Below are 24,097 nucleotides of genomic sequence, written 5' to 3'. Positions count from 1 at the left end.
AATGACAACAATGCCTCACTTCCTCTCAGCCCCATGCTGATATGGCATTCTGCGCCGTCAGCCGTGTATATGCAATAACCAATAACAGGTAGAGGCAAGGATTCTTCGTTGGCTACCAACGCAAGATCAACGAAATTAGACCAGACAGTACTACAGGGATCAGATGTCTTTGATTCAAGGATGCGATAACGTTTGGCTACTGGGTTGGTGGTTTGAGACTCGACAGGGAATCCTACATATGACCAGCAACGAAGCAAATAAATCACAGGAAACATGGTACAAACAAAGACAATTGCAGCTTTTTGGGGCTGTGGGGTCCATTCAAATATATTGACCAAAAACCGACACATTATAAATATCGAGGATTCTCCCTGTGTCAGATATATATCTCTCTACTTATACTACAAAATTCAGACTGAAGTATCAACTCCAACAAAAATGGCCGAGCACCCATCAACCGAACACTATGGCAACAAAAGCACATCAAAACAATCTCCAACTCGAGGCCGAATATTAAATGCATACCTCATCTTCTCGTCCCTCTGCGCAATAGTCGCGCTCATCATCTCCTCGATCTCATTACATCGAGCCAATGAGGCCAGATCCTTCAACCACTCGCTCTTCACCACCGATCTCGAACGGACATTTAACAGCACTGTATATGCGATTGCGGAGACCGGCGCAGCATGTAATAATTTCACTGCCGAGACGGTGACGGGCCAGACGTCAATTCCGGGACAATGCATTACCGTCGCAGAAAGCTATAATTTATACGTGACAAGGCTTGCTGCGAATTGCGTAGTGTATGCTTATGCACAGGAAAATTGTACAGGGACTAGTAGGAAGGTTGCAGACAGTAATTTTATACCGGATTGCGTTGTTGCGGCTGCTGGTGGAGATTTGGCAGGCAAAAATGGAGATTATTACAACAGCTTCCAGATATTATGTACCTAAATCCTTGAGGGATTTGTTTTTTGACCATGAAGTACTAGAAGGTGTGGTATATGTCCGTTTAGGGGAGGATTGGAACGTATCAGTGTGATCTACGAGCCGTTGTATATAAAGTTAGGCCTAGCAGAGTGGCAGATGCCTGACAAACGAGGCTTCCAGGTTGCAGTTCACGTCTTTCGTCTCACAGATTCGGCCAAAGTTGTTTCGATAAATTCATGTTAGTGACCCAATCGTGTCTACCTCGGTAACTAGGCACTGCCTCGGTTCAGAGTGGAATAACCTGTTTATAATATAGCCTGCTGAAATCTTGATACCTTATATACACAAAATCACATACAATCTGGATAGCGAAGATGTCAACAGAATATCCATCAAGTGACACGTGCATGTAAAGCCGACTTTGTGATGCCAGCCTTGAGTCATATGTGACGCTCCAATTGTCGAAATAAGCAAATGTTGTAACGAATAGGGATTCCATAGTTCACAGATGTTCCAATACCATCTCGAGTTCATTTCCCCTCCAGGCGGCGAGGAATAGAAAGACCCATGCAAAGGATTTAGTTCGTCTAAGGACATGCAGCATTATGGCCAAGGACTTGAGCAAAGTCACTGTCTCGGCTCCAGTAATAGTTAATGGCTCTCGCCTTGCTTTCCGCAAGGGCAAGATCAAAAAGTGATGTATCGCGGTCTGAAAAGGCCGACGTCCCCAAGAAAAAGGAACCGTCCCAGGCACCTGAATGCGAACCTTCGAACTGACCATCCAGGGTAGTCTGTTTGGCCATAGCAATTTGAATATCGGTCCAGTCCGGGTCGCTCCAGGTCCCGGGGCCGCACAGAGGGAAATTGCTATACCCGAAACATGCAGTGCCTTCACTCAACCCTGTGATTTGAATGTAAGTCCAATCGGACCGCGCGTCACCAAACTGGCATTCCGGTGGAATGCTACTTCGTTTGGAGAGATCGCTGTTAGCGTTGACCACGCCATGAACAAGCGTGAGGTTCAAACCGCGATGTTCGACCTGTATCTCCCATGCCAATAGAGGGGGAACGAACACGGCCATGGCACAGGTAACGGACAACAAGTTGGTGTGTGAAAACATACTTGTGATATTGAGATGGGAATAATTTGAGTAGAAACTTGACAGGAGGAAAGATAGGGTTGGTTTCGATGAAGAAAAAGAAACTGGCATCTTGGAGAGAATCAAAGGCCATTTTCTACCTGCTTCCGGAGTTAACTTATAGCAAGAAAGCTCTTCTGGTGTTCTCTACTTACGTAGTAGATACTACTACGAAGCTATCTAGATCTCGCTTTGCTAGTGGATTTTGTATGCCTCTGCAAATCCTTCTCCACCCAACAGTCTGCCCAGGTGAACGTCCCAGTTGTCTATATTTATCATAGCCTTGAAGGTATTGGTCTCTCCGATTCCTATCCACCCAACAACTCTAAAATCACAGAATCGCTCTTAATTGCCCTTTCATAGAAGTTACGTATCATTATCATTGGTCTCTCCAACCAACAGTTTCAACACTACACAATGGCTTCGAATTGCTTAGTTACAGTGTCATAAGCCTCAGCTGTCATTATTTTAAGGTTGGAATCTCCACTTTCTCTCCAGAGTCCACCTAATGGTCCTAAGAATAGCTTCCAATTGCCAGGCCACAAAATACTAGCTACAAACCCCCTTCGATGATCGTCTCTCCAGTTCCTCTTTACCAATTCAGCGAATGTTAGAAAACACAGATCAGTGATGAAGGCGATCCTTCAACTTAATGCGAAACTGCGACCGCGAAAACCATGTCATGATCATCGTACAGCGATGTTCGAAGCCTCTGCACTCTCGCGAATCAATTTTATCTACAATCAATTTTAATCAAAGAAAAGAATTGCTACAAAGCCTAAATAAGTATATATATCATTGCAAGGCAATCCTGACAGACAACTCAACTCAGAAGCCTCCAATCTAGCAAGCTTCCGGCATTCTTTGGCGAAGCACCATTCAGCAGCCTATGGTGATACGAATCCATGCATCAGTAATTTTCGAAGTGGCAAATGGAAAAGTTCATAGTATGCAGATATAGTGGCGCAATTTTATCTGAATGAACTCTACTTAGGATCATGTACGGTTGCAATTCCTTAGTTACTACAGAATCTTTGTTCGTTCGAGACAACAATATGTTTTAGTGTTGGATCGTTGAGGCAGTCGAGTTGACCTGGTGGGTAGCCAGTCACGTGATGTCTCACGTGACTCCGGCGCAAGGGTTATCTCACAACGCTGTTGAATAGCTTCAGAGAGAAGACACAATCACATACGTTTACCCATACAAAATTGCAGTACCTGCTAAACATCCTCTACGTACGTACATTAACGTGTACACGTGCTTTATGCACCCACATTTAGGGCTTTTCTCGGATAACCCTGATTTTTACAGGACTTCTGAAAGAGTAACCAAGACTATTCACCCTCCCACACTATAGAGTTCTCATATATTTAGCGAAGCTAGTTATATTAATGCCAAAATCAATTCTCTGGCTTTCCTCTCCAAGACGTCTGAGTTCTCCTTTTGATACACCCAGCAGTTAGGGGAATGGCAAAGCTTAAAAATAAGAGATAGAATAAGTTATGGTAATCTTGGGATATCACCTCCCTCCACGTGATTACCCCTGCTTGCTATTTCCTACCATACTGGATCATTTAATATGCGCACAGCTCTCTGGTCTAATTGGTAAAACTCCTCAGGTCATATGACCAGACAGGAGACTGGCGAGTGACTGCAGGTTCGAAGACAGCCATGTTGACAAAACTCCTGGATTCATTTTCTTTAGGAAACCGGGAAATTCCGCGCATTGTGAGACCACACTGTAAAATAAGGAACAGGCGGAAATGCGTACTTGAGCAGATTCCCATGGATCTGATCGATGGGTATATATAAGGATGGCGTTAAAGCATAACTGTGGGAAAGAAGATAGCTTAATGAGTTGGGCCTGTCTAGCTACCATGACCTGAGAATCGCCAAGCCCGAATAGCTGGATTCAGGTAGGCAGTCCTCCGTGACTTCATTCTGCATCAGACCTTCAGAGGATATGACTTGGAGAAAGGACACCCGGCCTGGTTTATGCACCATGATTAGAAGATCACCTATAGCTGTAGCACATGTAACGTGGGAGTCATGTAGTAGCAGAATCTTTTCGTTACAAGCCAGGATCCAATTCTCTTCCGCTGCAAAATCTAGATGGGAGGTGAATTCTCGTCCAGGATAAAAGGACCTAATATCAAACCTACCCATGCTCGTCTCTATTACTGTGCCATCGGAAGAAGCGTAGAGACCGCCGATCAGCTGGGATTTGGCGTCGGCCAATAAATTTACCTGCCCGAGCTTCCCAGGGCTCCGTATCGCCGTGATCGCTGTTGGCCGCAAGCCGGCAGTTTGCCATCCGGGGAGAAAGCAATGGGCCTGGGCAAAAGATAGGCTTCCAAATGAGTTGACTTGGGTACCTTGACTCTTATTTCAGAGCATTAATTTTCCACTAGAGCATAGGGATGCGAGATGTCCGTCACATGGTGACCATACAAGTTGAATGACGTCGCGCAAGCCCATTCCATGTGCATGGAACAATGGAGAACCACTTCCTCTTAGTACCATGGAGAGCTCGCCCTTTGATAGATTCCAAATTAAAATGACTCCTTTGACTGACTCCGATGAAAGACCGGCTTCGGGATAGTTTTCTTTCAATCCAACGAGGCTGTGGGCCGCAGCAGCCAGAAGCTTCCCATCCGGCGAAAAGAACACCCGCATGTAGGACTTGGTGACCTCCATTGATATATAATTCACGTGGAGATCCCAAAGAAGACAAGCACGATCTCCCAAAAGAGCAAGATGATGGCGATGTGGCGATAGACACAGTCACCTAACCACGTTCGCGATCGATCGTTCAATTTGCTTGCCCACAGATGGGCTGAAATGTCCCAAAGACGGATTGTTTTATCAAAGAGGAAGAGGCCAGAAGTGAACCGTTTTTCGAGAAGGCAAATCTCTCTGTAGCACCTGTGTGGCCTTCGAGAACCTTGAGCAAGTCTCCTGGTGTCCCAGACTTTGATCTCATTGTTGGTCCTTGTTGGACTGGATTGATCATCGAGAGACGCATACGTTAAAATCTTCCCCTCGGGGAAAGTTGAATCCAAATCCCACCAGGCTCAATTGTCTTGACAGCTTTTCCAGTAGTCCAATCCCACCAAGTGACTGTTTCATCTTTTCCAGAATTCGACGTGATTATTATGTTGCTTGTTGGCGAGAAATGATTTGAGAGGCTACCGTAAAGGTATCTAATTCTTGTGAGTAAAGGTCATTGGCTTGCTACCCATGTGCACTGAAAACCCCTGTCACGTTACGCTGCGGCTGTGAGGGGGATAAGACCTTTCAATGAGTCTGACAGACAGCGGCGCTATTATTTCATCTGCTCGGATCTTTGCTCAACGAGATCGAGCAAATTGTATGAAGGTGCTCAATATCAGGACTGTGAAGACTTCGGAAGGGGCGAGATTTATACCCCTTCCCCAAATAGAGGCACCCCTTCATGAAGGCCGGAGGCGTAATTGCATTTTGGGCTGTCTTGGAGCATGATCTATTTTCCAACACTCCACGCATTGATTTGACCCAATTGAATGACTTCCGGGTGCATCTGAACTGCATGAGTTCGAGTCTAGCTTTCATCCTGCTTCGCCAGGGGCGCAGTGCTTCGCTCATCTTTGTTAGCTGTCATGGCATACAGCTCGCGATCTCCGTCATAAATTCAATGTCGCTTCGATGACTCGTACTTGGGACGAGGACAGAGGTAGGGCAGAATGCGCCTCTCGTTTCGAAAGGAGGAATCAAAACAAGTCAAAGTCCACCAAGTCGCGTGGAGATCAGTTAAGCGCATGCCCGGCCTTCTCTCGCATCATCCGGACTACAAAGCTCATAACCATACCCCTTGGAATCTTGTAAGTTACGAAATGCTTCAAGAAATTCGTGAATGTAAAATTTCTCTCATAATTAGTCTATCATTTAAACTTGGTAAAATCCGCCACGCAACCACGGCAGACAGTAAGAAAAAAGAGAAGAGAATGGTCATTAGCAGACCATTAAGCATGATCCTGAGTGGAGTAAAACAATTGGACAAAAGGATGTTTAGTAAGTGATAGAGGGAGCACAAGAAGATAAGAAAACATGTCTAAGTTGCAAGATAATAAGAAAGAAACAAATTCCCGCATCCCGGTCCGATCTATATCATGTATTTCGACTCCATAAGTAAAACAAGACAAAAAGAAGAAGAAAAAAAGACAGGAGCCACGCCTCAATGTATGCAAAAGCAAAAAAGCGGAGTGTTAAAAAAAAGTTAAAAAAGAAAAAAATAATCAAAACAAGTCTATTCCGTTAATGGTTCATTGCTGATAAAGTGTATTCGTTGAGTTGAAGGGAAAGAAGGGGTCAAAAAGAGGGGTAGAAGAGAGGAGGAGGAGGAGGCTATAACTCCATGAGTGATCCGTTGACGGACGGAGTACTGGATGAGTAGCCGTTCGGATTCAACATATCCTGTACCGGGATCTTGGGGACTTGCGGAACAGGGAGTTTGCGTTGCGTGCCGTCGGGTCTGCTCATGATGTCGCTGATGCGGGGTCCGCCGTGCTGTTGGCTGGGATTGTAGACGTTGGGACCCTCGGCCTGAGGCTCCATAGGCGCCAGCGCGGGGGTGTGGTGTAATGACAAGTGACGGATCGACGGGAGTTGCAGCTCAGCAGCAGTGTATGGACGTAGTCGAGGTGAGTGTGCTGGTGTTGCGAGAGGAGTGTGGTCGGGTGTAGGCGACAGCGAGTCGTGAGAGAAGGTAGGCGAAGAGGGCGCAGTCGAGTTTGGTGAATTAGGACGCGAACGCTTGACACGGGGATGTCCGTAATTGTCTTCGTCTTCGTGCGAATGCGACCGACTCATACTTTGCGAAATCGCATAGGCAGAGAGTGACGGCAGACGACCGGGTGTAGCCGAGTATCGAGAGCTAAAGGGGTAGTGGCGAGACGATCCTGCGTAGTGGTCACGTTCGACTTGCGAGGCGGCAGTCGCGAGCAAGTTAATATCCATACCGGACGAAGCGCGGTCGCTGTTGCGCGGGTAAGGGCCCAAGCCGGCACGCAAATGCGAGGTGTAGTTGGTGTACGAATGTGGAGGAGACACGTCGGGCGAGCCAACTTGAGATACCGGAGCGGACCGAGTAATGGGTTTACTGGGAGGGGGCATCATCGAAGCTGCGGCATTGAGCATACCCGAATCGTGACCAGCCGCCGCGGCTGCGGCGGCAGCAATATGCTGAGCCTTGTTACTCCGCCTCGAGTTTGGGTTGTTGTGAATGCGGGAGTGACGAGTCAATTCATCTGAGCGACTGAATCGTTTCGTGCAACCGGGAAACTGACAAGCATGTGGTTTCTCGCCGGTGTGAGTTCGGATATGACGAGTCTGATGCTCGAGACGGTGAAAGGCACGATCGCAAAGAGGACACTTGTATGGACGGGGAAGATCCTGTCGTACCTCCTCGGCGGCGGGGCGGGCGCCCTTCATGAGCGGCGGCAGCAGACTGACGGACGAAGCCATTTCCTTGTCTGAATTTGAGTCTGTACCGGCGGTAGCAGGCGAAGCTGTTTCTGTTTTCTCAGGGGACTCTGCAGGAGAGTCGGATTGCGGGTTCAGTAGATTGGAAAAATCCACTGAGGACGCTGACGGTGGCATGTGAAGGGTCCTTGTCGGATGACGAGGGTTTTATCTAGACTGGGGAAGGAGCAGGGGGGCCGGTGGTAATTAACGAGTCGAGCGCTCCAGCCGAGGTGCTGTCAGTGTCGTGTCAGTGTCCGCAGCTAGACAACAATATTTCACTAATCCCCAATTTCCCAGTGATAGACGGTTGGCGTAAGAAGTGAAGCACTCGAGTGGGTGGTGAGTGAGTGGTGAGTGGTGAGTGGCGAGTGAGTGAGTGAGTGAGTGATGACTGGCGGAGGACTGGAGAAGAGAAAAGAAGAGAATGAAAAATCTGGGGAGCGACGTCGATAGATGTAAGGATGAGTGAGGGAGGAATGGAGGGGAAAATGTTAAAAAGGACGGGTGATCGGGAACGGGGGGTTATCCGACTTTGGCAGAGCGAGTCTCTCTCGCGCGCTCTCTCAATCAGGAGATTTTTCTTTTTTGCTGGAGTACCGTGTGGGGGAGCGGTGATTGGGGGGGATGGGGGGGGCAAAAAAGAAAATTTCTTTCGTTTTTCTCCCTTCGAATTTGAGCCAGGGTGATAGCTTCAGCTGGTGCCTCACTGTTGCAGTGTCCACAGTCCACAGTCCACACTATCAGATTTTTATCCTCACCGAAGAGTGGCCCGTAATTTTGGTATGAATAATACAGAACAATACAAGTGGAGTTAGCAGAATGTGGGGTCTGGCTGAGCCCAAAACAGCAAATCTGGACGGGACTAGGCCAGAAGGGGCAACAGGGCTGTGGCTTTTATCCACTGCGGTGCGTGTTAGTAGGACCCCGGGTATCGCGGGTACGGCGATCTGGAGTACTATAGTAATCGTATGATGTAGATGTAACTATGTATTATATATGTGTATATATATGTATATATGTATATATATATATATGTATGTATGTATGTATATATGTATATGTAACATGTACATATATAAAATATAATACACATCTCTAGATATGTCGAGAGTGGATACAGTCAACACCAAATACTGTACTTAGATCTAGGTAGCTGTACGGAGTAGGTGTGAGCCATCGAGCGGATTCCGGGGAGAGATAAGACTAGTAATTACGTGGATGACGAGGGATGATGATAGGATGAGGTGATGTGCGTAGATCTGGGGAACTTTCTTTTTCTTTTTTCTATCTGACCGTACAATACACACAAATATCCTATCCATTGACATATTCAGTACTCAATATTCAGTACTCAATATTCAAATTCAATATTCAAATTCAATATTCAAATCCAATATTCAAATCCAATGAATCGATACGTATTACCGCATGTATCCACGCTTATCACTATCAAGTCAGCTAGGTGAGCGAAATCGCGGTATCTCCGGTACGTGAGGTAACATTCCTTCTTCCCGTCACGAGAATTCTTCGGAATGTCGCTCTCCATCATATACGTAATACGTTACGAAATCTGGGGGTCGTACAACGGAGTACAGATACGTTACTACTACGGAGCACATAGTATGGAGTTACCAGAGTAGTCCTAACCCTGACCAACTACCGCAGTCTGATGACTGTATCAGTTACATACTCGTCAGCAGAGTATCAGTACGTCCTGGTCATTCCGACGCACCTCTGCCTAGCCAGAGGTATCATCTGAGTGTATCTATCGTCGTATCAGTCATCGAGATAAGCCCCCCCGCTAATCCGATTCAGGACCCGACCATCCCCAGACTGTCTCGTTTATCTCCAACTCAACTCACTCTGCAACTGTCGTGTGACATCTATCCTCACAACTATGAACAGCGTGCCTGACCTGAGTTAACTATCACATATTATCGTATTATGTAAAAAGAATATATCCTCCGGATTTTCTCAAATCTTAATTCTTTTGGCATCGAACGCAGGTGACGAGTCTAGAGAATATGATTGGCTGCCAGGGTTACTCCAGACTTGATCTCCATATCTTCGGAGTACTCTTATCTTGAGGACACTTGGCTCGTAGCCGAGATTGATTACGGAGTACGATTACCGACGGAGTGTCTACGGGATAAATGCGTATCTGGAGTTTAACATCGGCGGTTTCGCCGTGGCAAGCATCCTCATGTTCAGCCTGGGGATCAGGCTTCTGATCTTAACCTAGGTAACCTGGGACCTCCCGGCTCTTGTCAGTCTTATCATAAAGAAACCCAGCTTCTATCCCTCGACACATAAGACCAGAGGTAAAAGTACATAACCGACTTTAGCCGGGTTATCTCCTCGCGTCTAATTCTAAAACGAAGAATAGCCGAGATCATAAGCCTATCTATCTCCTGCAAGGTTAATAGGCAATAGGCAATAGTTTTACCTTTTATGGCGTACCCCATAGTTACACCTTACCCCAGTTTAACTTGCAAAGATCCGACATCGCTTTAAACGAGAGTTTGCATCATTTTGAGCATCTGGTGTTACGGCTGCGTATCGTCGGGGATACGGAGTATGCAGATCATGTTCCCCAGGGTCCTTTTTCTTCATACTCATAGCAGAGACTTGCTCATGGCGGGAGTGTGCATAATCTTCAAAACGCGGAATAAGTACTCCGTACTCTGTACTAGCCTGAAATATGCTTGCCTATTTAGGGCTTTAAATACTGTCAGGTTTCACACAGCCACGGGGAAAGCATCCCGCGAATCCGGGGATGCACACCGTAATAATACATTACATCCCTACCAAGGCGGTAATTTACCCACGCCTCGTCAGGGTTAAATGTCAGGTCAAGCGCGAGTCGCGCGAAGAAATTAATTCTTTTTTTGTGCGTCTGCTGCTGAGTCAGGATGCCATGTAATATGGTCAAGTCATGACATACATGACATACGCGACATGTCATTTCTATGGAAAATAAACACACAGAGGATCCGATAAGAACCGCGACACTCCATCCCTCGACCCGAAACAACAACAACAACAACAGAAGAAAAGAAAAATGCGGAGTCACCCCATGGAGTAAACCCAAAAGCATCACCTCATCTTTGCACACAACAGCTGATAGATCAGCAAGTCGATCAGTCGATGTCGGAAAGAGGGTGGTATTCTGAAACAGTTCAGTATCTGTATATATATATATATACATAGTACGGAGTATATACTATGTATATATATCTATATAAGCCACATCCGATGGTTCTAGACTCCCGGTATTTAACCGCGGAGGGATGTTTATCATGTCGTCATATCGCAAAAAATTTCACATGCTAGGATTTCTGTCTTATGGACACGCACTTTTGTGTGTATTGTTACGGCGAATGGTGTCATTTCGAGATGCGTTTCAATTGGTCGGGTAATTTCGGGATATCATATGAGAAGATCTTCCTATCAACTGAGCACGTGTTTCCCGTATCTACTACCATACTACAGGATTCAACGAGACTAATCAATAATTAATATGAGTGCCGTGACTAGCACGAGGAACCATCAGAATCAGCAACATGGCACACTGATTATTGTAACTGACTGTCGACTCGGCATAGACAACCATCGGCACGATCTCGGCATCGCGTCCTCCAAAATTGCATCGGCCATCCCGAACCCGGTTCGGCAGGCCGGGTGGAGTGCTCAAATTTTCATTTCACCCTTTATCTACAGAGTACTCCATACTGCACCCTTTTTTTCAATATCCACTCCACAGTCTAAATCCGCGGTGAAAGTTCAACTATTCCAGACCTGGATACCGGCCGTATTGTTGCAAAAGTGCTGCCTTTCTGCCGAACCGATTGCCGAGTTTTGAGTATGCAGTGTATTTCCGGTTTGCGGCGATTTCTGCCTCTGATTCTGCTTCCACTTCCAGTGCTTGCAGATGGCCTGATTATTTACGGAGTACTCCGTACCTCCGTATTTGAGCTCCTTGGGGAGTAGGTGTGGATCGTGGATGAGGCATGGGTTATGATTCGTCCTGGGATTTCAGATTGGTGTTTACATGCATGTGTTGAATGTCCCTGATGCCAATGGTATATGCATGTGTTGCCTGTCAGGCTCTTATTTGATTGCTAATATAATACCTCGAAATGTTCCTTGATTTCATACAGCTTACCTAGTTTCCGGAAAAAGTTGAGACTGTTAAGTTACAGGAACGGGTGCGTATTCTCGATGCTGTTGAGGCAGCTGAGCTAGCTAGATAAAACAATCTACGGATATCCGGATGCAATTTCTACATGCAGGACCTGCAGTAGTGCTTGACGGCGTGTATCTTGGTCTGTACCTCTTCCTGGGTACGAAGTGCTCAGATTTGAGTGATCTAGACTCTGCAGGATGCAGTAGAGGATACCTATCTCTAGTAAGCTATCTCACAGTATCACGCATTATCCTACTGATATAACACTATGCGTACTCCGTACCGTAACTAACTAACTATCCAACACGGTGAAGCTATCACATACAGATAATCAGGGTTAGGGTAAATAATCATGTGACATCATATCAACATTCTGTCTTTAGGTACCGCCTTGCGGAACGACGAATGGCATAGCTTCAATCCAGTATTCTAACATTTTTTTTCGATTGACCATGTAAATCAGCTCTACACATATCCCATGAATCTTCCCTATTGAACGATATATATAATTCACGCACGAGATTGTTGCGTCCCAACGATTACCGTGTCAGATTTACCAACGGTAACAACGAAGAGAGGAGAAAATGGCACCCCCGCGTCAACGACCACCTCCCAGCTCCGGAGCATTCGACGACTCGCGATCCGAATCCTCGAGTACAGCGCCGGGAAACCACACCAGAGGCATCCCGGGACCGAAACCGAGAAAGACTGCTGCGACAGCAGCGTCAACGGCAGGTACACTTGCAAGTGCGAAAGAGCTCAAAGTTGCTGCTGCAACGGGGGCGGCGGCGGCGGCGGCGGCTGCAGCAGCTGCTACAGCAGGAGCTTTATCGCATCAGAATGGGGTTGAGTATGGGGATGGATTTGTGGGTGATTTACCCGGTGTATGTTTCCTTTCCCCAATTCTTTCGAGGATTTGACTAATGGATAATGGTGCAGATACCATGGCAACAAATGCCCCTCTCAATCCTCCACGATTACAGACACGCCTACAAACTTTCGACTCCAAGCGCGTACGCACAACCTATAGCAAAACTATACCTTTCCTCGGGAATCGGTCTGCGCTCTCCGACGGCTATCGCTGCACGGAAAGCTGCTACTTCTTCTTCTTCGTCGCTGTCGTCATCGTCATCATCATCATCATCATCATCATCAACTTCATCAGGTCTCACGCATCGATCTCGAAATACGGCGTCAAGACCGACGACAGATAGAATCCTGCACAAAATAACCAGTCAAGATCGCGTTGGGAAAGAACAGCTCGCCCTCGCGGTACGAAAACATTTTAATGCCGCAGGACTCGTGGAGCAGGACGCTATTGCGCGGTTTTTGTACAAGGTGCGAGAGGAGGGGAAGGGGAGGGAATTCCGGTTGAGATTTCAGCCTTGATTCGCTTTACCTTTAATTTCTGTTGGAGAAACTTGCCTTTTTATTTATTTATTTTTTTGTTTATCGGTTTGATACCCTACTTATCCGGCGTTGGTTGGTTTTTGTATATTTCTGTATCTATTCAATATTATCATTCTTGTCCATCTGGCAGTAGGTCATTGTCTTGTTGATTCTCCTCATCCCATAAATCATCATCTTGCGCATCCAAAAATTCATCCTCGTCTTCATCCTCACTATCGGCAATTTCATCTACTTTCCGCTTCCGCACTGTCATTGTCGATGTTGCTGATTGTGATGGTAGAGGATTACTTTGCTGTGAGGCATCCGTCGTAGGACGTAATTCTCGCAGTCCATCCTATCTCCGTCAATATCAAACTGGCCTTCAATGGGAAAGGGGGAGACATACATCCTCAATAACAAACGGGAAAACATTCCCCTCAACTCTAACAGAAATAACCTTGCCAGCTTTCTTCATGACTTCCGCATATCGAACCTTCATCCCTCCCCCCTGGTAGTCGTGGTCACGATATATCACAACCCTAGTCTGTACGCAGTTCTCCCATGATCCACCCGCCAAGGCAGGATAAAGCGTCGGTCGTGGCTGTCCTTTAATTTTCGTATGTGTCTGATTCAGTAGTAGAACGGCCAGATGATGCTCAGCGGCAATTCTCGTGATCTTATTAATCATGTCGCTGGTCACGTTCCATTTGCGGTTTAGTAACCATTGGAGTTGTGTTTGAGCTGGGGTTTTGCCTTGCCCTTGCCCTTGCCCTTGCCCTTGATTCTGAGGGGGTTGTTGGAGAGCAGTCAATCCCAAGCGAGATTTTATCTCTGTCGCATTCGGGAAGTAGGACTGAAACGGGGCCGAGATGGTGTCTACGACGAGTAGACATGTTCCCTTTGCGGGGAATTTGGTGGTGGTTTAGTGAATAGCGATAATAAATGAGGTAGAGAATGAGTTCGGATGTGGATGAAGCGGGTTATGCAGTTGTTTAACCTTTCTTCGAGCTCTTCTTGGCGATCGAGTGATGATTTGAGGTGCTAATAAAAAATCTCTGAGTCTAAGTCTAGGTATCGGTGAGCCGGTATCTATCTCAGTCAGAATGCGCATACTCAAGTGGTGTATGACTGATGTACAGACCAATCCATATAACCTTTCTCGTCATCCCCAGCCGTCAGAACTTTGGCCGCTATATTCAATCTGCCGCAGAATCAGCTCTCTGCTCATTTGTAAGTAGTAAGGCAGACGAACGAAATAGCAGTCTTGCCTACACCAGGCGGTCCATAAATTTCAGTAATACTTCCCCTGGGGATTCCGCTGGATGAGGGTCTTGAAGTACCAGGCGCGCATATGGCATCATCTAAGCCATCGAGACCAGTGCGTAATGGACATGTGCCAGACGCAGATGTCGATGGTGAAGCGTGCTGCGTTGATGAGGCGCGGAGGGCTTGGGATGCTGATATTGATGATATTCGAGCTGCGACTTTGTTAGTATACAGTTCAATATGTAGGGAGACGGTGGACGTACGTGTTGTAGTTGCTTCGTTCAAGAAGTCATAGTCTGTCATTGTAGGTGCATTTTATGTCCTTTCTGGATTCACTGGTCTTTTATGATGCATTGTTTGATAGTAAATTTTGCCATGTATTTAATCGCATCCTTCCTGTTTTTAATATCGACGTGATCTGATTTGTCATAGTTGAGGTTATTCGACGCGGGAGACGGATCTGATATCTGACGCGACACTAGTCGATTTTTTGACACATCCAATCGTACACCTACATCATCATTCATGAATGCATTGCATCTCATATAAGTTGGAAAGAATATTCCTGCAGGTTAGTCTCATTTTACATTTTTTCAGAGGAAAATACAGTGGTCAACATGAGAAAAGAACGAAACTCGTATACAGCCCTAACCCTAATCGATCGACGCGTCAGATCTAACCGTCAATGGACTTATTGATTTTGATATTGGCCTGAGTATTCAGGCATCACATTTACTTTGATCATTTGATCTCTGAACTGAGATGTAAGTCTGATGGAACACAGTCTCAGGTTAGCTCTTGCAATATCACGAAAAGCAGATGCCGGGGTTTACTCTTCGATGTAGCGGTGTCGCTTATATGTTAGCCGGTACTGGGCTCATTCAGCCGACCATCAGACATCGACGGGTCTGGTTCGGTGTTACTCCTTGCAGAATGGATGAAATGGTAGTAGAATTCGGCTATTTGATGGCGGGTTGATTGGCAATGCTCGTTTAGTATACTGCCTACTACCTACCGAGATAGGTAGGTAGGCACGCACCTGGGCAGCTACAGGGGAGAGATGCCAGGTCAATTTCTTTTGAGAAATATTGTTTGAGACAATTGGGAAGGTAGCTCTGAAGACATCTCCAGATCTTCATACATTGAACAAGTAAGATGTCATTGAGAAAGACTGTTCAACTCAATCCCGGTTTGATCAAACATGGAAGTAAGTTGAACATGATCATGAGCGCCTGTACGGATCTGATGCATAAACAGATGCAAGACTTGGTCGCATTCCACCTCGTCATGGCATATTCTCCTCAAGCCGGAGCCCTCCGCAGATCAATTCCTATACACGAATGTTGGCAACCTTTCAACATGGCAGGTATGACAATCTCCTACAGGACGTGTAAGGAACACGACTCACCGATATTGTATAGTACAAATCTTACTCCCCTAGAACAACAACGCCTCCGTCGTCCCGTCTCACCGCATATGACAATCTACAAATGGCAATATCAATCTCTGACATCAATTCTGCAACGATTCTCGGGTATATTTCTTGCCGGGGGCCTTTATGTGTTTGCTACGGGTTATGTTTTGACGCCGATAGTTTCGCCAGGGTATACTGATCTGTTTGATATCGAGACGATTGTGGGTGCTCTGCGCGAGGTACCTGGTTGGATAAAGGGAGTCGGAAAGTTTGCGTTGTCGATGCCGTTTACGTATCATTTCTACAACGGGGTAAAACATTTAATGTGGGATCTGGGTGTTGGGTTGAGCCATAAGAGATTCTTTGGGAGGTTAGCATGGGTTGTGGCTGGATTCAGTGTTGTGAGTTCTTTGGGGTTGGCTGTATTATAGTAGATCAAAAAGGTGAACGTGAATTCAATATATACAGCTATTTATGAAAGTTTCGCCGACTTCCCCTCGCCATTATCACTCGACGAGAGAGTTGGATTTGCCGACGCTGCTGCTGTCTTATTCTCTTCAACAGTCGTATCACTATCCAACAAACGAGTATCAGTGTCTTCCTCATCATCTTCCTCCGGAAGCAACAGATTCAAAACCAACGCCAGCAAACCCGCAACCACAAATCCGGTCGTCATAATCAACTCAATCGCATCAATAAGACCAGTCAATCCCTTATTGTTACCGTGATATGTAAACACATATGAAAACCAATCCGGCACAAGCGTAGCGCCCATACCAACTGCAAACGCAGCGGTCAAAATGAAACGATTCCGACGCGTAAACGGCATAGTGGCAATAATACGAATACCGGAAATAGCAACCGACGAAAACAAGAACGTCGTCATACCCCCCAATACAGGGGAAGGAATAGCAACCAATGCCGCAGCGAATTTGGAGAAGATACCCATCACAATCAAAAAGAAGCAACAGAAATAACCGGCCCTACGACTTGCACAGCGGGTGAGAGCAATAACGCCATTGTTTTGAGCGAATGTGGACATTGGGGTGATTGTACAGAGACCGGCGAGCAAACCTGCGAATCCGTCGGCGAGAACACCACCACGAATTCGGGAGTCGAATAGTTCGCCCTCGACGTCGAGGCGGGAGACGTCACAGGTGGCTGTAACGTCGCCGATGGTTTCCATCATAAGGACGATATAGAGCGCCAAAAAGGGGAGGATTAGCGGGGCATAGATTTTCAGCGGGAATGTCTTGACCCAAATGAATGACGCGACGGGGGCGGCGTCGATGGATGAACGGTCGAAATAACCGCATGCAGCTGCAACGATACAGCCAACTAGCAAACCCAAAACGACGGAGCAGGATTTCATAATAGGGGATCCGAAACGTTCGCATAAGATGATGGTTAAAAACACCAAGAATCCTAGTCCGATAAACTCGGCGCTTCCCCAGGGTAACGCATGTGGTGCTGTGGCAGAGGGACAGAGTGCGCGAGATGAAGGGTCCATAGAGCAGTTCCCAGATCCACCAGCCCAACCTTTCAAGCCGCTCTCAATCAGACTGACACCGATCAAGAGCACTGTAGGACCGGTGACTAGAGGCGGGAAAACTCGCTTGAGGATATCAATCGAGACGAACGAGAGTCCAATTTCGAGTAATGCGCAGAGGCAGGATGTGCCTAGTATAGCGCCGTAGCCGTGAGGACAGGCGAGTTTTGCGCCTGTTTCGGGGTCGACCGGGCAGTATCCCGACGCATACATTTGAGACAGTGCATTGTTGGCAATGGTCAGGGTAGAAAATGATGTACCCGCGACAGAAATCAGACCCGTGCCGAGATAATATGGTGTCTTGGGGATACTGAATCGAGTAATTTGAATGGCGGACAAGATCCCGGAGACAATCAACGATGTTGAAACGAGGTATTGCGATGTTGAGCTATCGAAATTCGCGACTCCGCCGATGATAATTGGCGGAGTGATTACGCCCGCCAGCATGGCCAAGGCATGTTGCAGACCGAGCAGCAGCGCTAAGAGAATGGGGATTCTGTCGTGAAGCCCGAAAAATGGAGCGCGCGACCGCGCTTTTTTCATGAATGGGAGATTTGGTCTGAAGAGGAGGGCATAGTCGTAATCACCGATGAGGCCTTCTCTATACATTTGTTAGTTTACTCTCGAGTAGCTAAGTAGGAGACATACTTGGTTGTGAATGACCGGACCGCTCGTCGAAAGCGATCCGAGATTGTTCGTTTCGGGCCTGTATCAGGCCCGATTTGATCGGGGCCGTCCATTGCGAATTGATGATTGATAGAAAGACAAAAGGCGATGGGTATTACCTAGATATTTATTTATACAAGGATGGCCTTAACAGACGATATTATACACATCGATCAACGAGGATTTTAGTGACTGGGCTGATAAGCGACAGGAATCAAAGAACCGTTATATACGAACGGTTTCACGATATGAAGGCATAGATACCTATCTAGACCCGCCGAAGTCCGTTGTCTAGACACTTGGTATCGGAATATTAACAGAGAATAAAAACAGGTCGAGATGAAAGAAATTCTTATTACTCGATGTGAAGTTGTAAAACTGATAGGATCCACAAGCTGATAAACTTGATCGGAATGGGGAATTTCACGCGTGCTAACCAGGATTAGTGCCTGCGATAAGACTCTGTTTGCTGACAGGCTCGAATTATTGGTCTTTTGTTCGAGCCAAGTCCGATAGCGCTCTTTGACTTATTTTCCTACATTTTGATGATGCTTGAACTTTTGTCGTTGAATGTTTGTATTGTCAGTTAGGGCTAGGGCTAGGGCTCGGCTGGGTGCCTGAGGCATAGCACGAACCTCACGGCATTGACGGGAACATACTACGTACGTAGTAATTGATGTTCATTCAACATTATCGTAATATCAGTAAAGCTCTCCAGTTCCATAAAGTGTAATCTGAAATTCAGCCATCACTGATAGGCGCTGATCGTGGGGACCAATGAGCATCTGGTAATATTCTCGTCCTGATATGCTCGTCGGACCACGCCGATGCTCTGTCGCGACTCGATGTCGTGCATCTGATATGTAGTTATCCACTAGTTATATGCTTGTCGATAACATCACCATACAATGAGATTTTCTATCTTGCCACGGATTATTTCTATCAGTTTAGGACTGCAAATATTTCAACGAGAATCCCATCCGGAACTGACCGGCTCTGATGCCGTATAGTAGTGTAAGCCATTATGATGTTTAGAATTGTCGGAGTGGCAATTGTTTGCAAGATATAGCATAGATCTATTTAGATCTTGATATGTTGAAAATGAAAAAAAAAAAAAAAGAATTGGCTGTTGGAGATGCCCTAAGATGTTTGGATGATCTCGTGACCAACCGCGGGTACACCAAAAAAGTTTACAATGATTTCGTTTCATCCAGTCGAGCAACCACCAAAAGAACCGCCGTTACCATCAGCCCAAAAACACTGGGTTATTCTGATCAAGCCGGCATGTCAGTGTACAAACACTGCCACAAGTAAGACGTCGATCGCAGGCGCAGTTTTACAGTTTACGTATAAAGACTGCGGCTGAGCGGCCCCTGCGCAATCATCGGCGAATGGACGGGCTTCTGTGACATTTGCTTCATCTTCCCCTGTCGAATATTTCTTCAAGGCTATTGTGAGCACTGAAGAATAGACAAGAAGAATTGGCTGTACGACGGCCAAGATGTCTGCAAACCAGGTCAAGCCCGCCATAGTGCGCATCTCAAAACTGCTCGTCACTTCGTACATTCTCGACTGGATCTTGATCGCGTGAGTCGGCACCTGTGATAATGTCTTTCCTCTGCTAATGTTAGCAGTGGCCTCGCTGGCATCGGCGGCGGTTTCTCATCCCTCACACCCAGTCAACGCCCCTTCTCGCTCACCGATCCAGATATTTCCCTCCCTTACAAACCAAAAGATACTGTCTCATCTGGCGTCCTCATCGTTATTGGACTAGTCATCCCAGCCGCGATAATCCTCCTCTTCAGCTTCGCGCTCGTGCCTTCGCTGCACGCCCTCAAGGGAACACCATTCGCGTTAATCTGGCGTCGCAAAATCTGGGAATGGAACGCTGGATGGATGGGTTTAGCGCTTGCGCTGGCCGCTACATTCACAGCTACGGAAGGACTCAAAGATCTAATTGGGAAACCGCGTCCGGATCTGATTGGAAGATGCGATCCTGATTTATCGCAGATCGAGAGGTATGCGGTTGGTGGACTGGGAGCGTTACTGCAGGGTGCACCGACTTTTGTCACGTATGAGATTTGTCGGAATCAGGGGAGTGAGTTGAAGAATGATGGGTTTGCGGCTTGGCCTAGTGGGCATTCTTCTTGTATGTCCATCACTATCGACCCTTAAAGAGTTTGCTATGTGCTGACAGGTTAGTTTCGTTCGCGGGTATGTTGTACTTGACTCTGTGGCTATGCGCCAAATTCTCAGTCTCATTTCCCTACCTCGGTCCATTACCCTTTGGAACTCGTTCGCCTGCAGCAGCAGCACCACCACCACCAGCAGCACCACCAGCAAACAGTCATCTCCAAAAAGCTGAGAGTGAGAGCACAAACTCATTCACCACCGACACCCTGCCAACATCAACATCCCCCCGTGATCAAGGTGCCGCACCGCCAGTCTACCTCCAAATCCTCGTCTTCGTCCCCATCTGCGTCGCATTCTTCGTCGCATGCTCGCGCTACCATGACCACCGTCACGCCGGCTTCGATATCATCTCTGGATCTGCCCTGGGTATATTTTTCGCCTACGTCGGGTTTCACATGTACCATCTACCGCTTCGACGAAGTGATGGATGGGCTTGGAGTGCGAGGAGTCGTCGACATGCTTTTTTCAGGGGGGTTGGGTATGCGGATTTGACTGTTACGGAGGGGTGGGCTGGTCAGGAACCGATCTCTGCGGTTGCTGAGAATGAGGTGAGAGGTGAAGAGCAGGTATAGTCTTTTTCATTTGCTCTAGATGCATTCATGTCTCGTTCATATGGTGGTTGTCATTACTATGTACATTATCTAAATACCTAACCTATGCTAGCTAATCAGGGCTACGTAGCCCCCAATCGAATACTATGCAAATTATTAATCTTTCTAATCACCTTTTGCTCATTCGATAAATCCACGAAAGCCCATTTCCCGCCTCGTTTGAGTTTGATCGCAACTAATAGAGCGATAAATACGATGACCTGGCAGTACCCATTAGCCATTGCCAACAAGATCAAGGAGGAGGCGTACAATAAGATACGAAGACAAAAAAGGCATAACATGAAACCCATCCCACAAGGCAGCACTGTTTGCGACGACAAGGACAAACATACATCCTGCCAAAGCCGCATATGCGAGAAAAGGTTGTCCGCTGCCGCGGTAGGGGTAGTCGGTTGGATGTTTGTGGCTCCAGCGACGAACTTGGGAGATGCCTTCGCGTTCGAGGGTCTCGCGGTGGGTTGATATACTATCCTTGTCAGCCATGATATGCGTTTTAATGTGGTGATGGGGAGGGTACCAGTGGTAATATCGTATAAAAGCGAGACATTCACATGCCCATACAATCAATATGCCGACAGAGGCCATTTCAGCCAGAATTTCCACAAACTACTCAATCAGCCTATATCATGGACGTCATGAGGGAGAAAAATACCATTCCAATAGGATTATCCGTCCCCGTGCCAGACCTCAACTGCAAAAATGGAACCCACCAAAACGCAAACGCCGACAGAATCATCGCTCTTCGTGGGACACTGTATTGATCTGTCTTTCCAAAGTACGCCATTGCGCGAAGGTACCAGGGCTGGTCCCGGCCGTCGTCTAGACGACTTGTAAGACCGAAGAGCGCCCGAGAAGCGACGTAGAGGTTTGTGCTGGCGCAGCTGAGGCAGGTGAAGACGAGGAAGAGGTTGAATATGTCTCCTAGATGTGGGATTGAGGAGCGTGAGGCGATTGCGACGAAGACTGAGGATGTTTTCTCGCCTGTTCCCGTGTTATTGGGAGGTATATCCGCAGGTGAAGGGGCGGAGCAGGGAGTAGTTGTCGTCACCCAACTCAGGCGCGGAAGTTGACAGTCATCCCAGGGGATCTCCAGAGTTGCGAGGACACTTGTCAGGGTATATGCAAGTGTGGCCATGACGGAGATCCAGATAGCGGAGAATTTGACTGTGTTTCCGATTAGGGTGTCGTTGGAGCGTTGGGAGGGATGCGAAGATAGATCCGATTTGATGCGGCGTGGCCATTTGACTTCGAGGGCAGACGCGGCTACGATTTCGACGCCGACGTAGGCGAATGTTGCGATTGAGATGGACATTCTATTATCTTAGTACAGACCATAAAGAGGTGAAGAGGGTGGAGGTACATAAATGCTGTGGCCCAGTTAGGGGCGGCATTATGGTCGAATACAAGCACCAAAGACCAGTCTAATGAGTTAGTAAGTCTTTTATACCAAGGTATCAAGGAGACGACGTACTCTCGGTGTTAAATGGTTGTAGAGCAGTTTGGTCCGGTCGAGCTGTCGAATTAGCCTTATTCAAGTACAAGGGAGAGCATACTCACCCATGAATTTCAACACAATCAGAAACACGAATATAACGATAAGAAAGCAAATCTTGAGTATCCCCGTATACAATTCCACATGTCGATATATCTAACCAGTCAGCCTATTTCTCCAACTTGAGAGGAGACATACCCCAATACTCAACGCATTAACCAATATCAAAGCCACCGGAATAGCAAAATAAATCACCAACCCCTGAAAACTCTTACTATCATTGATAACAGGCCAAAACACCAACTCTGCAGCCGAAGTAGCCACCAGCGCAGAGAAGGATACCGAGTACGTAAACCAATAGGTTACGCCAACGGCAATACCCAACTCGGAGTCTACGAATTCGCTGACATATACTGACAAGGCGCCGGGGATGGGCCAGATGCAGAGCATTTCGGTGATGCATTGCATCACAGCCCAGGCGAGGAGGCCAACTAATAGAAAGGATAAAAGGACGGCGAGGGGACCGCCGAGTTCGAGGATTTGGCCGCCTCGCCAGTAGAGGCCTGTGCCGAGGGTCCCGTTTATTGTGATCATCTACAAATTAGCTTATATACTCAGATATATGAGTGCTAAGGTGTAAAGCGTACGAAAAGATGAATCCCCCGTAGACGACGTTTTGTAATTCGATCGCTACTCGGTCTGACAGGGACAATGATTGGAGGTTGTTGGATCCATTCGATTGTGCCTGTACCGGCGGTATCATCTTCGAAGATTTGATCTGACTGTGAATGGGAGTGAGACTGGGATTGCGTGTGGTACAGAAGTGGAGATTGAGGTTGAAAGAGAGGTTTTGTCTCTTGTTTGATTTCTGTTGAAGTATCTTTATTTTCATGAGGACGAGGTGGGTTTGGTTGAAACCAGCCGTGAGTCCAGTCTAGTTCGGAGAACCAGGTTGGATAGTCGTCTGATTGAGACATTCTTTCCCATTCTTTCCTTCCTTCTTTTTTTCGGGGTTGTCAGGTCGAGAATATCAAGTCATGGTGTTGGTTGTTTATCGAGCAATCGCATTGTATATGAGGCTGATAAGTGCGGAGAACTCCGTCCTCAGATCGATCCATTCAGCATCGTATCTAAGCGGGCTCGGATAGCTATACTGCGATGGTGCTAGTATCATACATCGGCCATATTGATTGGCGGCAATGGCTTTATAAGAGAAATAGTGGCGGGGACAAGCCTCATATTGGTGAGCACCGAGTCAGAATCTGTCCAGCAGTAAACTTGACTTTGTGTATGTAGAAAGCCTTCAGTGGATACGGGCCGGGCCTTATCCATTCCATGGAACTGAAGATGAACATTCCACCGTCTCAATTGATGACATCTAAACATTCTTGTCATACTATGAAGGAAGCCTTGAGTGAAGAACCGGAGTAGACTCAGCTATACACCGGCAACCAATCAGCCCTGTCGTATCTATGTATCACACGACTTCTTTAGTTACCTAGGCATATCTTTTCCTGACGTGTCCTTATTGATAATTATCAACCCAAGAGGCTCTGCTGGTTGATGGTACTGAATATTTAAGATCAAGTAACATAACGCTACACCATCGAGTACGACATTACTTTCTACTCGAGTACAGGTCTATCACAAGGCATATTCTTCCATCATCCAGTACTAACACCTCAAAACTTAAAGAAAAAGAATGCTTTTCCGAACAACAACCACATCATCCTCCAAGCCCTCCGACGAAACAACCACC

General features: G+C 46.8%; 9 protein-coding genes across 9 annotated transcripts, besides 7 other annotated features; 3 read left to right on the top strand and 6 right to left on the bottom strand.

The window, feature by feature from the left end:
- Positions 1 to 1,517: 1,517 nt before the first annotated feature.
- On the bottom strand, positions 1,518 to 2,163 carry TSTA_039290 (uncharacterized protein; the record flags this gene model as incomplete). Its single annotated transcript, XM_002481117.1, has 2 exons — positions 1,518 to 2,052; positions 2,090 to 2,163. The coding sequence occupies 2 exons, from the start codon at positions 2,161 to 2,163 to the stop codon at positions 1,518 to 1,520; spliced, it is 609 nt and encodes a 202-aa protein (XP_002481162.1).
- Positions 2,164 to 3,771: 1,608 nt separating this feature from the next.
- TSTA_039280 (uncharacterized protein) lies at positions 3,772 to 5,694 on the bottom strand (the record flags this gene model as incomplete). The annotated part of the gene is made up of 6 exons (XM_002481116.1): positions 3,772 to 3,901; positions 3,947 to 4,452; positions 4,591 to 4,811; positions 4,900 to 5,070; positions 5,140 to 5,273; positions 5,498 to 5,694. The coding sequence occupies 6 exons, from the start codon at positions 5,692 to 5,694 to the stop codon at positions 3,772 to 3,774; spliced, it is 1,359 nt and encodes a 452-aa protein (XP_002481161.1).
- Positions 5,695 to 6,355: 661 nt separating this feature from the next.
- Positions 6,356 to 7,707, bottom strand: TSTA_039270 (C2H2 transcription factor (Crea), putative; the record flags this gene model as incomplete). Its single annotated transcript, XM_002481115.1, has 2 exons — positions 6,356 to 6,377; positions 6,461 to 7,707. 2 exons carry the CDS (start codon positions 7,705 to 7,707, stop codon positions 6,356 to 6,358), a joined length of 1,269 nt encoding a protein of 422 aa, XP_002481160.1.
- A 195-nt stretch (positions 7,708 to 7,902) lies between these two features.
- Positions 7,903 to 7,960: a microsatellite.
- A 578-nt stretch (positions 7,961 to 8,538) lies between these two features.
- Positions 8,539 to 8,650: a microsatellite.
- A 2,111-nt stretch (positions 8,651 to 10,761) lies between these two features.
- Positions 10,762 to 10,816: a microsatellite.
- Positions 10,817 to 12,342: 1,526 nt separating this feature from the next.
- TSTA_039260 (uncharacterized protein) lies at positions 12,343 to 13,147 on the top strand (the record flags this gene model as incomplete). The annotated part of the gene is made up of 2 exons (XM_002481114.1): positions 12,343 to 12,642; positions 12,698 to 13,147. 2 exons carry the CDS (start codon positions 12,343 to 12,345, stop codon positions 13,145 to 13,147), a joined length of 750 nt encoding a protein of 249 aa, XP_002481159.1.
- Positions 12,536 to 12,569: a microsatellite.
- Positions 12,878 to 12,922: a microsatellite.
- A 37-nt stretch (positions 13,148 to 13,184) lies between the features above and the next one.
- Positions 13,185 to 13,205: a sequence feature (AT_rich).
- A 45-nt stretch (positions 13,206 to 13,250) lies between these two features.
- TSTA_039250 (uncharacterized protein) lies at positions 13,251 to 14,843 on the bottom strand. The gene is made up of 6 exons (XM_002481113.1): positions 14,677 to 14,843; positions 14,400 to 14,625; positions 14,289 to 14,348; positions 14,145 to 14,188; positions 13,554 to 14,023; positions 13,251 to 13,502 (listed from the first exon to the last, which is right to left on the bottom strand). The coding sequence occupies exons 1-6, from the start codon at positions 14,714 to 14,716 to the stop codon at positions 13,278 to 13,280; spliced, it is 1,065 nt and encodes a 354-aa protein (XP_002481158.1). The 5' UTR covers positions 14,717 to 14,843; the 3' UTR covers positions 13,251 to 13,277.
- A 605-nt stretch (positions 14,844 to 15,448) lies between these two features.
- Positions 15,449 to 16,876, top strand: TSTA_039240 (succinate dehydrogenase, putative). The gene is made up of 3 exons (XM_002481112.1): positions 15,449 to 15,620; positions 15,671 to 15,779; positions 15,835 to 16,876. Exons 1-3 carry the CDS (start codon positions 15,569 to 15,571, stop codon positions 16,256 to 16,258), a joined length of 585 nt encoding a protein of 194 aa, XP_002481157.1. The 5' UTR covers positions 15,449 to 15,568; the 3' UTR covers positions 16,259 to 16,876.
- Positions 16,300 to 18,345, bottom strand: TSTA_039230 (purine permease, putative; the record flags this gene model as incomplete). The annotated part of the gene is made up of 2 exons (XM_002481111.1): positions 18,025 to 18,345; positions 16,300 to 17,977 (listed from the first exon to the last, which is right to left on the bottom strand). The coding sequence occupies exons 1-2, from the start codon at positions 18,114 to 18,116 to the stop codon at positions 16,300 to 16,302; spliced, it is 1,770 nt and encodes a 589-aa protein (XP_002481156.1). The 5' UTR covers positions 18,117 to 18,345.
- A 1,198-nt stretch (positions 18,346 to 19,543) lies between these two features.
- Positions 19,544 to 20,883, top strand: TSTA_039220 (PAP2 domain protein; the record flags this gene model as incomplete). Its single annotated transcript, XM_002481110.1, has 3 exons — positions 19,544 to 19,629; positions 19,677 to 20,191; positions 20,245 to 20,883. 3 exons carry the CDS (start codon positions 19,544 to 19,546, stop codon positions 20,805 to 20,807), a joined length of 1,164 nt encoding a protein of 387 aa, XP_002481155.1. The 3' UTR covers positions 20,808 to 20,883.
- Positions 20,146 to 23,315, bottom strand: TSTA_039210 (proline-specific permease, putative; the record flags this gene model as incomplete). Its single annotated transcript, XM_002481109.1, has 8 exons — positions 20,146 to 21,046; positions 21,096 to 21,312; positions 21,364 to 21,452; positions 21,499 to 22,159; positions 22,207 to 22,267; positions 22,404 to 22,494; positions 22,537 to 22,932; positions 22,986 to 23,315. 8 exons carry the CDS (start codon positions 23,313 to 23,315, stop codon positions 20,909 to 20,911), a joined length of 1,983 nt encoding a protein of 660 aa, XP_002481154.1. The 3' UTR covers positions 20,146 to 20,908.
- Positions 20,346 to 20,384: a microsatellite.
- Positions 23,316 to 24,097: the final 782 nt, after the last annotated feature.

The sequence above is a fragment of the Talaromyces stipitatus genome, genomic scaffold, assembly GCF_000003125.1.
Source record: "Talaromyces stipitatus ATCC 10500 scf_1105507295541 genomic scaffold, whole genome shotgun sequence".
NCBI lineage: Eukaryota > Fungi > Ascomycota > Eurotiomycetes > Eurotiales > Trichocomaceae > Talaromyces > Talaromyces stipitatus.
Note: the sequence above shows the minus strand (reverse complement) of the source record. Positions and strands in the feature narration are given on the sequence as shown.

Bases quoted from the DNA above. Each gene is read 5' to 3' on its own strand.
- TSTA_039250 (XM_002481113.1), bottom strand. From the start codon at position 14,716: ATGACAGACTATGACTTCTTGAACGAAGCAACTACAACAC. The intron at 14,349-14,399 runs GTTCGTCTGCCT...ATTCTGCGGCAG, and splicing joins GTAGGCAAGACTGCTATTTC to ATTGAATATAGCGGCCAAAG. The intron at 13,503-13,553 runs GTATGTCTCCCC...TGACGGAGATAG, and splicing joins TCCCGTTTGTTATTGAGGAT to GATGGACTGCGAGAATTACG.
- TSTA_039240 (XM_002481112.1), top strand. From the start codon at position 15,569: ATGTCATTGAGAAAGACTGTTCAACTCAATCCCGGTTTGATCAAACAT. The intron at 15,621-15,670 runs GTAAGTTGAACA...ATGCATAAACAG, and splicing joins CGGTTTGATCAAACATGGAA to ATGCAAGACTTGGTCGCATT. The intron at 15,780-15,834 runs GTATGACAATCT...GATATTGTATAG, and splicing joins GCAACCTTTCAACATGGCAG to TACAAATCTTACTCCCCTAG.